At 54.0% G+C, this 13645-nt stretch overlaps 2 protein-coding genes across 2 annotated transcripts; both read right to left on the reverse strand.

The window, feature by feature from the left end:
- Window positions 1–673: 673 nt before the first annotated feature.
- On the reverse strand, window positions 674–2827 carry PG985_005119 (uncharacterized protein; the record flags this gene model as incomplete). The annotated part of the gene is made up of 2 exons (XM_066824888.1): window positions 674–2742; window positions 2812–2827. The coding sequence occupies 2 exons, from the start codon at window positions 2825–2827 to the stop codon at window positions 674–676; spliced, it is 2085 nt and encodes a 694-aa protein (XP_066688048.1).
- A 4400-nt stretch (window positions 2828–7227) lies between these two features.
- On the reverse strand, window positions 7228–10070 carry PG985_005120 (Class VII chitin synthase; the record flags this gene model as incomplete). Its single annotated transcript, XM_066824889.1, has 3 exons — window positions 7228–9721; window positions 9787–9953; window positions 10032–10070. The coding sequence occupies 3 exons, from the start codon at window positions 10068–10070 to the stop codon at window positions 7228–7230; spliced, it is 2700 nt and encodes an 899-aa protein (XP_066688049.1).
- Window positions 10071–13645: the final 3575 nt, after the last annotated feature.

Here is a 13645-nt window from a genome sequence, read left to right on the forward strand (position 1 = left end):
CGAATATTAGAACTGTTGTGTTTTATCTTGAGAAGTTTCTGTTTCAGTGACGGACCCAAATCTCCTTTGGCCAAGATTACCCCTATCAGCATTTTTAGTGGAGGTGCTGGGACGAACAGTCTACTAACCACCAGCAACATGAATAACACCAAGTAGAATTGAGCCCCTTACCACGTCCGCATGTACAGGCTCGTTGACTTCAGAAGATCACATATCACGAAGCCAAGTAGGTGTGCAAGATAAAGTAACGTAAATGTTGGTTCAGGTAATATATATAACAAGGCGTGTCATAGCCTCCAATAAATGACTACATCAAAGCTGCTTGAGAACAATTCCTCAATTCGTAAAACTCCCGTTCAGAACATCGTGTGGGGGGTATTTGATCTCTAAAGCCACAGCCAATAAAAAAAATCCGCGCCTCCCCCGTGAATGGTTTTGGACATCAAAGCGTGACCAGTAATATCGTAGGTATCCCACAATGCCGTCTCTTCGTCCAAAACGCCGTACAAATAGTAATGTAATGTATGTGTAATAAGCCAACAAACTCCTAGTCCATGCCCGCTAAACGTTGTAGACAGACCTCCGCATAAGCTTCATCCCCAGCATGTGTGATATCGAAAGGTTTTTCTCAAAAAAAGATGTATGTAAAAGGTGTGGAGAAGGAAAAAAAGAATTAGTCTTCGTTCAGGGGGCTCATCAGAGGGCTCTTGAGTCTCGTTGGGCTGCCTGCGCGACTGCGGCGGCCAGCGTTGATCACCTGCGGCACGAGACGTTCTCGACTCTCGGTACGCACGACCATGCCGCTTCTGTCAATGGCGCTGACCGGATAGGGCTGCTTGCGCAGATCATCGAAGGTGTGCATGTTGAGCTTGGGAGTAGCCAAGCCCGAGGTCCGCCCTTGGCGTTCACTGCAGCTGCTGTCGGATTCAGCCTCGTCCGAGTCCACGTCACCGAGCTCGAACTGCGCAGCATCGCCCTCTTCTATAACCCTTTCGTAGGGGTGCGATGGGCGGCCAAAGAGCTTTCCGGCAAGGGCAGAGATCCCGCGGTTGGTGGTCTTGCGCTGGCTGCCGGGTCGGCGGTGATGGCGGCGAAGCATGGCGTTGACCCGGGTGTAGAGGCGCATCCTCCGGTCCCGCTTTCGGAAGAAAAAGAAAAGAAGTAATAATACAAGGAAGAAGAGCAGGAAGCCGGAGCCCGATTTGGTTTTGACATGATCAACCAGATCTTCGGTCAAGTCATCAGTCCAACCATCATCCTCGCTGTCAAAGGGCAACGCTGTCCAGTTCGAGCCAGCGTGCTGCCAATCGGCAGGAATGCCTTTGATATTGGCACCGAATCCGACGGGGAGCTCTTTGATCGTATCTTTAGGTGGCACTTGGCCAGCAGCGTAGAGCACCATGGGACCGATGGTCCAGCTGACCTCAATGTCGTCCACCTTATCAACAGCCTGGAATGGTTCCAGGAATCCCTTGTCCTTTGCTGCTTCGCCGATTTCTTTGGTGATGTTGGCGGTAGCGCCTGCGGCATGCTCGATGCCAACACGGGGAACGCCAATTCCATCGTGCAGGACATTGATCAGCCAAGAAGCCTTGAAGCAAGCCTCTTGGGCATCTCTAGAGTGATCCTTCTTTCTGGTTTCGAGGCCATCCTCAATTTCACCCCATTCTTGGCTGCAGAAGTCGAGAACCTTCTTCTGGTACGTGGCGAAGTCGTAGACCTTTTCGTTCTTGTCCGCAAAGACGCCGTGCGTCGTGTGCCAGTATTCCGACACCCCGACAAAATGGTTCACGTCAAAATCGATCGCAGGAACATGCTGGCCATCCAAGAGACAAGGTTCGTTTGTGCAAGGCTTATCCTTTCCGAGCAAGGGTTTTGTCATCCTCAGGCACTGGTCGAATAAGCCCGTTCCAACGAGCATCAGCTTGTCTGCTGTGCCTTCAACGAAGTCGCCGCTCTCTGACGTTCGCAGTCCCTTGGGCATGCAGGGGTCCGGGACCTCATGTTCGCCTTCGAGGAGGAATGAATCGACGAGATCCTGAACGTAGCGTTGCCGGGCCTGGTTGACGCCAAAGCCCAGCCACGTGGTCGTGAATACCTTGTATTCGGTTGGCTCTCCATTCAGAGTTCGCAGGCGCAACAGCTTCAGGTCGTCGCCGTGCTTCGCAGATTCGGTTGCGTTCGGAGCAAAGGCGATCTGAGCGGAAGCGCCACCCATGTCGAGAAAGCCATAGGTATGGTGGTCCTTGCCGTGCGCGTGTCCTTTCGGGTCGTCAAAGCCGCCCAGCAAGTAGTTGGCCGAAATCCAGCCATATAATCCCTCAGTATCACCGGGAATTACCCGGATATGTTGATCGCAATCCGGCAGGGAAAACTCGGTATTTTGGCGGAAGTAGCTGCAGACTTCGGTGAGGACCGCGCGTTGTTGCCGGGGCGGCAGCAGTCGCATACCGGCTGTGGCCATCAAGAAAATAGGCGTATCGGGATGCGACTCCTCGGGGATGACATTCATGGCGTGCTCCAGCAAATCCCTCAAGTATTCGCCGACATCTTCGGCATGATCGCCAAAGGTGGATATGCCCGGTCTGATCTTCTTGGTCCATTTCTTTTCCGTCTTGAGCTTCGGTAACCTGTGCAATTCTTCGAGGTCGGCGTGCTTCGCAGCTCGTGCAGGATCCTTCCATCGGTACACATGCAGCCGGGTGCCGGAAGAGCCGGCGTCGAGGATGACACCCCAACGATCTGTTCGGCGACCCAAGAAGTCAGCCACGATAGCCATTGGATTTGTTGCAGTACCATCCGGTTACTTACGTTTTGATTTACCCATCGCGCTGGACTGTGAAGGGTTGTGGCGGGAAGAAGGAGGGAGATGGTATCGGAGACAGCCCCGTTGCTAGACGAATGCGCAAGCGGCTGGGAGTGAGAGAACTGGGGCCTCTGATCAACTGGACTGCATGACAGACAGACAAGACTATTATTATCTCTGGTGTTGAGGATGCAAAAGGGCGAATGGAATGCGAGACCGGCAAGCGTATCGAGCCGAGCGCAAGGTGGTTGTGGTTGGTTGTTTTGGTGTTGTGTTGCGGTGCCCTGGCGAGTCAATGAATGCGAGGTGATTACGCGTTCGGGGGTTACAGGTGATTTAGGGTGGCTTGTTGCTGAATTAGAAAGGGGGTACAAGTAGGTGGTACTGGCTGGTACTTGAGCTGATGGAATTGATAAAGAAAAAAAGCGAGGGTGGAGGAAGTGGGAAAAAGCGAATGGCAATTGGGGCAACTCAGGTCAAGAGTGCGATTGGGGCAGATCTAACGTCAGAGAGGATCATCAAGCAGAACGAGTGTGTTTTTGACGGGAGGTTTTTCGCATGGTAGGATTGAGGATGGAGAGCAATTAGAGGTTTGTATCCTTCAAGTTTCTCTTTTCTGCCTTTCTCTAGTAGCCCGCTAGCGTCTGTGTCTTTTCTCCCTGCTCCCTCCCCCCAAATCAATTGCCTCTCGCATCCATGCTCGCGGGCGGCGACGAAGCGAAAAGGATAAAAGATGCAGCAAGTGGGGCCAAAATTGGGGGGCTCCGGGGGGAGACCTTGGCAACTTGGAAGCAAGAGATCTTTTTTAGGAAACACCTCCAGGAAGCCACAGCTAGAAAAAACTGCTACGTTACTGGCTAGTACTGGGAGAGGCCACTCTAGAAGCATGGTTTGCGCAGCACAGCACCGGGGACTGGGACTCCTCTAGGCTAGGAAAGCCATCTGCTCGGTCAAGACCGAATCTCGCCGACACTAGGCCACCTGTCCAGTCCAATCACACGGCCGCAGGCCTGCACTCGAGGCCAGGCTTTGCAGGCCTGCAATCTTGCACTTCAGCCGAGCAGGAGCTAACTATGTAGGTTAGTTCACTTTCTGCTGCTACTGTAGGTATTGATAAGAGGTTCGTCGCCAAGCCGATTTGATTACGGAGACACGAAGAGTCGTAATGGTGCTGCAGCTGACTGTTCGAGTGCGCGGCCAACTAACGTGATGCAAGCCAGACTCGTATCACGCTGTTCCTGGCTGACTCTGGCTCTCACTCGCTCGTCGTCAGCAGCTTGCTGCAACCCGTGCCGTCAATCAACATGTCGCACTGCATTCATTACACGACTCCGACGGGTCTTCTCCAGATAACACGATATTGCGCTGCCCATGTATGCAAGGAATCCCCGAGCTTCTCCCCCTTCTGCACCACACAACGGGGCCAACCATGGAAGTTGCAGCATAACATGACCAAGAGTCAGGGCGGGCAGTGGTCGGGGCTGCAAACATACGTAATCTCCCCACACCCGCACCACTTTGCTGATGGATCGGAATCGCCAAAAAGCCAGAGCCAGAGAGCCACTATTCAAATGCAGCCTTTCAAGCTTTCTAGGCATTCTACAGTTACGTCCGTACCAGGCGTATCAAAAGCTGTCTTCATTCGCGTCGTGGGGTGAGTTTGACGAATCATCTTTGACCCAACCAACCCCCCTTCTGGTCTGCCGGTTGGGTCGGGAGGTTGGAGGTCGGCAACTGAATGCAAACTTGAGCAAGGCCCTTTGTGCTCTTTGTGTTTGCACCTCCGCCTCGGGATTTCCATTCGCAGATATTGGGAGGTGCGGCAATTGGCAGATGCTGCCAAGGGGTGGACGCTGTAACGCGGCCGTCATACCACAAACACCAACCTTGCATTACATCTTTCGTAGAGCTGCATCTGCCCCTCATCGCTCATCGCTCATCGCTCATCGCAGTCTTACCGGCGATCTTATCAATGTCAAACGATTACATACCACTACAGTGACTTCGAATAGATAACGACTGCAGGCAGGCTCCTTTCGCAAGTCGTACGTTCGTATCGTCCATATGGTACCGTACGTAAGGGATGAACCGGTCAATTCTTCAGTCAGCAGGCCTTGGTATCAGCTTCAGCTACGGAGTAATCAAGTAACCTTTTCTCACCCACGTTCTCGCCCTTCCGCGATGTTTCACATAAGACGACAGATTGCCAGATTACTCCAACGGGGGAGCACAAAAACCCGGGCACAAAAACCCGGGCTTCTCTTTGCAAAGTTGCAAGGTTGCGAGGTCGCAACCGGGGGGGTTTCTACTAGTTAATCTGCGGTTGGGAGGGGGCACCCTAGCACCTAGACGGCAGCTAAAATCCATCGTATGTATCTGCTAGTCTCGCATGCCTGGGCAAAAAAGCAACGAACTGACTGCTGAGCCGCGTAAAGGCCTGCAGCCGTTGTGGCTTCTGCAACGCACTAGACCATGGGCCGTTCCCTTTTCCTTCGCTTGGCCCTCTTGGCCCGCTCAACTCTCATTGATGAGTGTGTCTTGGAGTGTCTGGTGTACCCACGGGCCACCCCCAATAGATTAAGGGTCGTCTTACGCGTACGGAAAAACCATTCTACTTGGTCGGTTGCATGAACACAATATCTTATTCCCGAAGCAATAATTGAAACTCGCAGTTGGCATCAAGGGATATCTATCCCCCCTCTCTTTGAGAATGACGATCGAACCAAGAGATTTTGCATGTTTCAGTAAATGGATCCGTCCTCCCTCTCTCCCCCTCCTAAACCCGTGGAGCAAAGAATGACGTAGCCAAGAGCTTATTCGACTTTTTTAATGTTTGGCGCAGGCGTCTCATGCAGCGCATCCCGTGGGATTTCCACCTTTGGGCACTTTTTTTCTATCTCTCTCCCTTGCTCCCCACGTTCGTTCGACTCGTCGGGCATCCTGGAGACGAATGACGCCACACCTGCCCATTGGAGGAATACTCGGCCGCCGATGAGGCGGGGACCAACCAGAATAACGTAGGTTCTGTTTTGAAACCAACATCAAGCATCTTAGCATCTTGGAGGGGTATGTACATACATGTATGTAGGCGTGTAAGTTGGCCGCCCGGCCGACAGTCAGTCAGTCGTCTTCAACCAGGAGGTTGGTTTCGGTTTCACCAATCAAGTTTCCTGCTTGGTAGCGATCCGTGTTTGACAGACTTTGGCTGTATGAGGAAGATGTGTTTAAAACATACCCAGTCAAACTGTCCATGATTCTGAACAGATGCGACTCCATGCCACGGGGCCACGAGGCCACGCACTACGCAACAGCTACTAGTAGGTAGTCGCGCTTCGTTCGTCCAACAACGTGATGTGTGGGGGAGGCATTGAGAGTGTCCCGCTGTGATATAGATTAATGCGCGTGCTCCGTCCACTCCCGCTCGCTCCGTTCGCTTCGTTCCCGAGCAACCCACTCCAGCCATCCCACATATATAGAGTCGTTGCGGAGAAAAAGAAAAGAACCATCAACCATGAATGCCGATGGCATGACTGACCGCTCCACTGTATACGTCAAACAATAAACGGTCTCGGAGGGCCGGACGACAGACAGCCCAGCCATGACAAGGACAAAAGACAAGACAACATCTAAACAAGACAAGGAAGGTTGATGATCATCATGGGAACATGTGGCTCTTGTCAAGTGCAACAGCGCCCGTCAGCCTGTGTTCCTTGTCACTCCCCCCACGTACCACCTAGCGGCCCAACCACCACGATATATCTTTGCGCAACATCGTCGGTGAAGGCTCCTTTTGATGGCGGTGTCGGATCGGGGTCTTGGGTCGAAGATCTGCTACACCCGGACCAAAAACACACCGTTACTTTCGGCAAGGAGAGGAGGAGCTTCCATTCCAAGCTACCAAACCGCCTTTTGGAATTGTGTTGCGCTCGGAGGAGCATTCCAGAGGAAGAAATGACAGAGACATGTCTCTTGGTAAGGTAGATCCATTCTAGTCGAGTACAACTACGCTCTCAACACGTGGTTCGCATATACGGATTAGACGTGCATTCATGGTGTTGTTCTTGTTGTTTTGATATGCCCCAAGTCGTCACACTGGCTACCAACAGCTAGCCAGGCAGCAGAAAGGCAGACACAACAGAGAGCGTCAACGAGCGATCAAGTATGAGTGCGATAATGAAATGTTATATGAATCCAAGTATCCCATGAACACCCAGTGTGGATGAATGCCGCGCTCTCTAAACAATGAATCCCATCAATAATACTGAGGACTTTTTACTTCCCATCCACCCATCCACCCATCGTTATGTAATCATCGTACATAGAAAAGAGTTAAAAGAAAATATAATGATAAGAGAACATATGCAGCTCGTGGTTAAGACCTTCACCCTCCACACACCACCCTCTCGACGACCCCCATCATATTAACGACCCCTATTCCTCGCAGAGCCGCCGGCCATACCACCACCGCTGTCTTCCTCCGACGTCCGCGCAGACTCCTCCATCTCCAAGTCCTCATCGGCGCCGGACGTCCTCACCCAGCTCGCGCGACCGAGCGGACTCCGACCCGTACGGCCCGCCTGCTGGCTGCTGTTACGCCTAGCGTGGTGCGGGCTGAGATTCTGTTGTTGCTGCTGCTGGTGATTCCCCGAAGACGCCCTACTGCTGCCTCTAACGCCATGATGCTGCTGATGCTCCCGTGATTCAGAAGCGACGGCGGCCGCAGGGGCAGGCCGAGCAGGCGAAGCGTTCCGCGACGACGAAGCCGACCCGTCATCCTCGCTGCTCCCACCACTGCCGCCATGGCGCTTGTGCTGGTGATGATGCCCCCGCCCCCCTTCGGAGGCGGTGGCGGGGTAGTCCGAGTACGCCGTGTCGACGGTGTCGGTCCAGCCGCCGCGCACGAGCTCCGCCTCGGAGAACTCGTAGACCTGCCCCGGCTGCGGGACGGCGAACTGCTTCGACTTGGCGACCCACTGGTTGTACTGGCTCTGCTGCGCGAGCTCGTACTTGCGGCGGTCCTCCTCGCCCATGATGCTCTCGACCCGGCGCGGCATGTAGACGGAGCTGATGCCGCCGTGGCTGTTGCCGCCACCGCCATTGCCATTCGGGCTACTGGCGCCGCCGCTGCCGAAGCCGCCCGTCATGAAGCTGTCCCACGAGTCGCGGTGCGGCAGGTCCAAGCGGCGTGGCCCGTACGAGGAGGGGCCGGCGCCGTTGCCGTCTTCCAGTAGGTTGCCTACGCTGAAGCGTGACTCCTCCGGGTGGACGTAGAAGCCGTCGGCCTTCTTCTCGGGCGCCGTGAACTTGCCTGCGGCCCGCTGGGGCGGCATGACCTTGCTACGGCTCCGCTTGATGCCGCTCGCCTCGCCGCCGCCGGAAGCTCCCGTGGTCGTGATGCCCTCGGTGGCCGGGATGAAGGTCTCGGGCACGATGTTGAGCTCGTCTCCCTGCTTCTCGGCCTGCTCGACGGCCTGCTGTGGCGTCGTCTCCGAGTCGGCCGTGGCGGCGTCGGCGCGGGGCCCACCCCAGGTCCGCTGCCCCGCGGTGAAGATGCCGTAGACCATGTAGTACCAGTTGAAGAAGGGGTTGACGATGAACATGAGCGGGTAGAGCCAGATCTTGAAGCGCTTGAGCTTGAGGCCAAAGTAGACCATGAGCAACCAGTTCAGCCCGAGCGAGATGCCGATGAAGCCGACGGGCAGGTCGTTCACCTTCTTGGTCGTCGTGATGATGGCCAGGACCATGATGAAGAACAGCAGCGCCGTCGTCCGGATGGTGTTCTGCATGAACCGGACCAGCACCAGGATTGGGTAGCGCCGCCACAGGCGCCAGTCGGTCAGCATGCACACCTCGTTGGTGATGAAGCCCAGGAACCACCGCCGGCGCTGCTTGATCAAGGACTTGTAGGTCTGGACAGCTTCGGTCTTGCAAAACGCCGACGTGCACATCTGGATCTGGTATCGCTTCTTGGCGCCAATCATGAACAGATGGGTCAGCCAGCGATCCTCGCCCAGATGGCTTTTGGCGAAGTCAAACAGGTCCTCGCACTGCTCCGCCTTGTCGGCGAAGTAGTATTTGGCCATGCGACGGAAGGCAGAAAACCGCAGCATCGTCAGGGCACCCGGCAAACAAGTGACAGCGCCGCATCCGGATTCCACAGTTCTTTCAAACAGTTGACCGTGGACGTATTCCATATCTTGCAGAAGCGTAATCAGACTGTGCGATTTCGTCGTCGAGGTGATGACACCGGTCATGGCCAACATGTCTCTCCTGTTGCCCGGGCTCAGCTCCATGTCGTACACAAAGTTCTGGAGGCAGACCCGGTCGAGAATGCAGTCCGAGTCGATGAAGAGGATGAACAGGTTGTCGTTGCGCTTCAGATAGTTCTGGTAGACTTTGTCGATCAGCTTGAACGTCATCTTTTGGCAGTGCCGCTTGCCGCCGTGAGGGAATCTCGAAACCGTGATACGGGCGGCCCTGTAAGTGACGTCTATGCTCTTTGGGTATGACTCGAGTGTCAAGGGCACACCCAGCCTCTCGATGGTGTTCAAATATAGTTCGTCTTCCTGGTCGCCGTCGAAGGAGAGGAAGACGTGGATGCAGGAAGGCGGGTAGTCGCAGTCGACAACCGAGTTGAGGGCCGTCACCAGCACGTCCGGGTCCTCCTTGTAACAGGGCATGACGATGACACACTTGGGCGCCGACACCTCGTCGAGAACCTGCTTGATACGCTTGGTCCTGCCCAGCTGATGCGTGACGAGCTGGTAGATGCAGAAGAGCCACGGAACGGTCAAGAGACCAGCAAAACTCCAAAAGGCGAACCATTGCAGGACGCTGACCATGTTCTCCGGGTAGTATTGGACAATGACACTGGGCAGAGGCAAGGTAACGACCATGATAGGTAAGAAGATAAAGCTAACGGACCTCCATGTTAGCATGGCGACGGCGGAGGAAAGACACGAAAAGGGGTATATGCATACCGAAATAGCGTAAAGAAGATACCGACGATGACGGCGAGGACTCGGATTGTCCAGTGCTCTGCCTTCTGGAACACCTTGACCAGACAGTACAGGAATGCAGCTATCCACAAGAACCATTCAAGTAGAGCTGCCAACATCACTACACCGACAATGCATGTGTACACGATCTGTTTGGCGACGAAGGCAGAAGCGGTCAGCTCAGGGACGACGACATGGAATGTGCGACCTCATTGGGTTGGACTTACGTCTTGCACCGGCCACATCTTTGTGATGTCGTACTCCATCTTGGATGTGAGTTTTGGGGATAGACTTGAACAGGTAGCTAGGTCCCCCGAAGTTAGGTGATGATTGCCGCCCTGGTTGACAGACAACAAGCTGCTAATATGGTGTTCTTGAGAGCTCGGTTCGCTGTAAGCGCTCGGAGGTCGCAAGAGTGAGAGCCAAAAGTAGGTACTCAATCACCCTCAAAATAGAGACGCCGTTGGCCTGCACGTCACACAAAGGCAATGCCGTCGGCTACCTGCAGCTCCAGCGCATTGAATTCCTCCGGGGAAAGGAGACTATCGACTATCTCTCCTGGTCGCGTTTCTTGTGTTTTCGTAGGGCGACCTGGATGAGCAGCAGCTGGATTCAGCACGATGCCACCATAGGCCAGTTATTTTCGCCGCGGCAACTGGGACCATGTACAGGAGCAACCGGTTTCCGAGGTGCTGGGAATGGGAGGGGCGAAGCCTCGTGATCTGCACAGTCGTCTGCAGCAAAGCAGCAAGGGAGTGTACCTTGGCCGCAGCTATGTGTCACAAAAGCTCGTACCCAACAACAAAGGTCCCACTGGTATCGACAGCAATTGGCCAGAGCAAGCTCGCTCGACACCGCAACAAACAAGCCGATCTCTTTATTCCAGCGCACACATGCACACGAAAGCAGGTGCGTTACTGAGAACCGATACCCAGGAGCCCGGGGGTGTCGACAGCTACCAATCCCGATTTCTTGTTTGTATGAACGTCGTAAATCCGCCACGAAGTTTGTCGGCAGGTTGATTGATATTCAGGTGGGGGCAGAGAGAAGCTTGATCGCTGTACAGGATGATAATGCGGAACAGTAGTGCTTCAAACGAGGGACAGCATTAACCTAAGAGGAAAACATTGAAGGAACGGTAAAAAGGAAAGGAGAGGAAAACGACGTCGATCGCAGTGCTCAAGAGGGGACAGAGCCGACTCCTCGGTGTAAGTCGACTAGGGGAATTAAGAAAAAAGCATTCAACGAACGAACACCGTATGAGTAGGTGGCAAGTACGTACGATGACAAGGCCTGAGCAGTGACTTTCTTTTCGGACCCAAACCAAGAGGCCAAGCATTCCTTTACATAGAAACTAGGAGGGGAATACGAGGTGGATGAAACGTGGTCCAGAGGATTGGTAGAGACGTAGCAGGTGGACCGAGCAGATCAAAGTCCCTTGAAGCGACGAGTCTAGACGGCGGAAGGTACACATTCTGGGACACCCGGTAGCCTGGCCGGTATACGGGGATGGAGTCGATCTGGTAGATCTCGGGACTAGCTCAGGGTAATGTCAAGGGGGGGATAGTATAAGTATGCTCCACCCGTATAAAGGAAAGCTGGGCGGTGATGGTGAGTCAGTCACCGCGAGAGCGAGGCATAGGAAATAGGGCAATGGGACGGTCGAGGCCAGCTGACCATCAGCTCATTCGCTTTGGGAAGTCGATGCGGGCTGGCCAATATTCTCGAACGTCAGGATATATGTCGATCTAGAACTAAAGGCAGGTCCCCAGTCCAGCAGGACCCATCGTGATTTTGCATTAGCGACGTTCTACAACGACCGGGTGTACGGAGCAGTCCGAGCAGATGCAGTCAAATGCGAGCCAGGACTGGGCACTGCGGATTCCACGAGTGATATCCACGCCAGGGAAGAGTAGCTGAAGCTGCCTCCGAGGGCAGTCGGGGACTGCGAGGACCAGGAAGACGAGGGCATGGTATAGAGACGATGATGCCTGCAGACCGACAGGGACAGAAGGCCGCGATACCTGGCTAGACGAACATCCAAGAAAAGTTGGCGCTGTCGCAATATGGCTTCTGTCCAATCGCAAAGTCTGGTTCCGGGTATGCGTCATGTGGAGCAGCTGCAACCAATCTATCAAGTCGTGATGAGGAAACCGTCTAGAAGGCCAGAGAGGGCTTGGATATCGTGCAATATTGCCCGAATGGCGATATCTATTCATAATTCCTCCTCCACACCCCCCAACTCCTTGCCGAGCCGCCCTAGTTAGTACCTTGCCTACCCTAACCAGATGTAACAACACGGGTAGTGGCTTCGGGGACCCGCTCGCGCTCATTGTACCTCGTCACGAAAATGAGGAACGGATATGTAGAACAGGCCCCGAGGAGGAAGAGATAGATACAGGGGACGCATAGCTGCTACTGCCGTGCGTGTGGCTAGCGGCCCATGCCGATCGGGGGATTCGTCCAATGCAGGCAGTACCTGGCGCTATGATAGCCTCGGGATGAACTCGGGACGAAACCGAGAACAAAATGGCTATTCTTGGCATCGTGTTGGCTGTTTCGATGATGTCGAGGTCGGTAAGTAGGTCGGTCAGTAAGCCGAGAAGACAGGGACCTGACAAGGAGAAGGTAGTTCTTGTAGATACAATCCTCAGATTTCCCAACCCACACCTACGACACCCACGCCTTTAGCGGCAGTGGGGCCTTTGCGGCTTGCGGGAAGGGAAAGCCAGGAAGCAGCCACTAAGCCTAGCTCAAGGTTAAAATAAGGGCAAGTACGGAGTAAGGTAACCTGCTGGAGACTGGAGGATGGATTTGATCTTGCGTTACATCGTGCCCATAGCCCACTCGGTTGACGGGTGCCATTGCTCAAAAAAAGATCATGTATGGACTTGACTGTGTACAGTAAGTAATCTATTGATTGATCCGACCTAGAGTATCCGTATATGGTCAGCCTATGTACATTGCCGCCTTCCTCTGAATTTGTACCGTCACCAGTAATGTAGCTCACCTTCGGAATGTGGGGAGAAGAACAAAGATCCCCCCGAATTCCCTCCCGCAACTCAAACTCCACTCTCGGTGGTCGACATCTAGCCCCCTGGCACACATCAATTCCGTCGATCTTACTGTACAGCCGCTGGCCGGATGTGGGCCGGAGTTCTAGGTAGAAACATCGAACTACTTTAGGTACACAAGGTGCTTCAGGTTGGACAACAGAGCAAGTCGACGACGCTTACAAGCCATGTTTTTGTTTTTCGGCCACCGTAATCCTCTTTTCCCTCACAATGTGATGTGAGGGAGGTGGGCATGAATGAATTGCCTTATTCAACCAGCGCGCCCGCCCTGAGAATGCCCAGCCGTTTGAGCGCGAATTACCGCCTTTCTTTTTCCTGCCCCCTCTGCTGCAACGCAAACTGTACAAGCAGGGGGTCGCATCGAATCATCCACGTCAGCGCCAATCAATAATTATACATAGCCATGGCAGCAGAGTCGAGTCAGGAGACAGACGCACACGCACGCCCGGGTTGCATAGAAATCAAAATTCTCCGCAGCAGCTCCTGCACGGGGACGAGAAAAGCGACCTCGCTTAGAGAGAGAAGAAAAAGACTTTGAAACTGAGAGGTCAGAAGCAGAAGCGCAAGGGAAGCAAAAACAATGTGCCAGACCAGAATTCAACCGGCGGTTTACCGTTTACCCATATAGCGGAACAGCCTATCAAAGTCCAAAGCTCAATGCACAAGATCCTACTCGGTCCACGAATGGCACACTCGTCCTCAATATCAAGATCGAGAGGGACAAGTTATGCTTTTGTGGCTTGAGTGACAGGCAGACCTGACTGCTG

Source organism: Apiospora marii (assembly GCF_038362585.1).
Source record: "Apiospora marii strain CBS 49790 chromosome Unknown utg000003l_segment0_segment0, whole genome shotgun sequence".
Classification (NCBI taxonomy): domain Eukaryota; kingdom Fungi; phylum Ascomycota; class Sordariomycetes; order Amphisphaeriales; family Apiosporaceae; genus Apiospora; species Apiospora marii.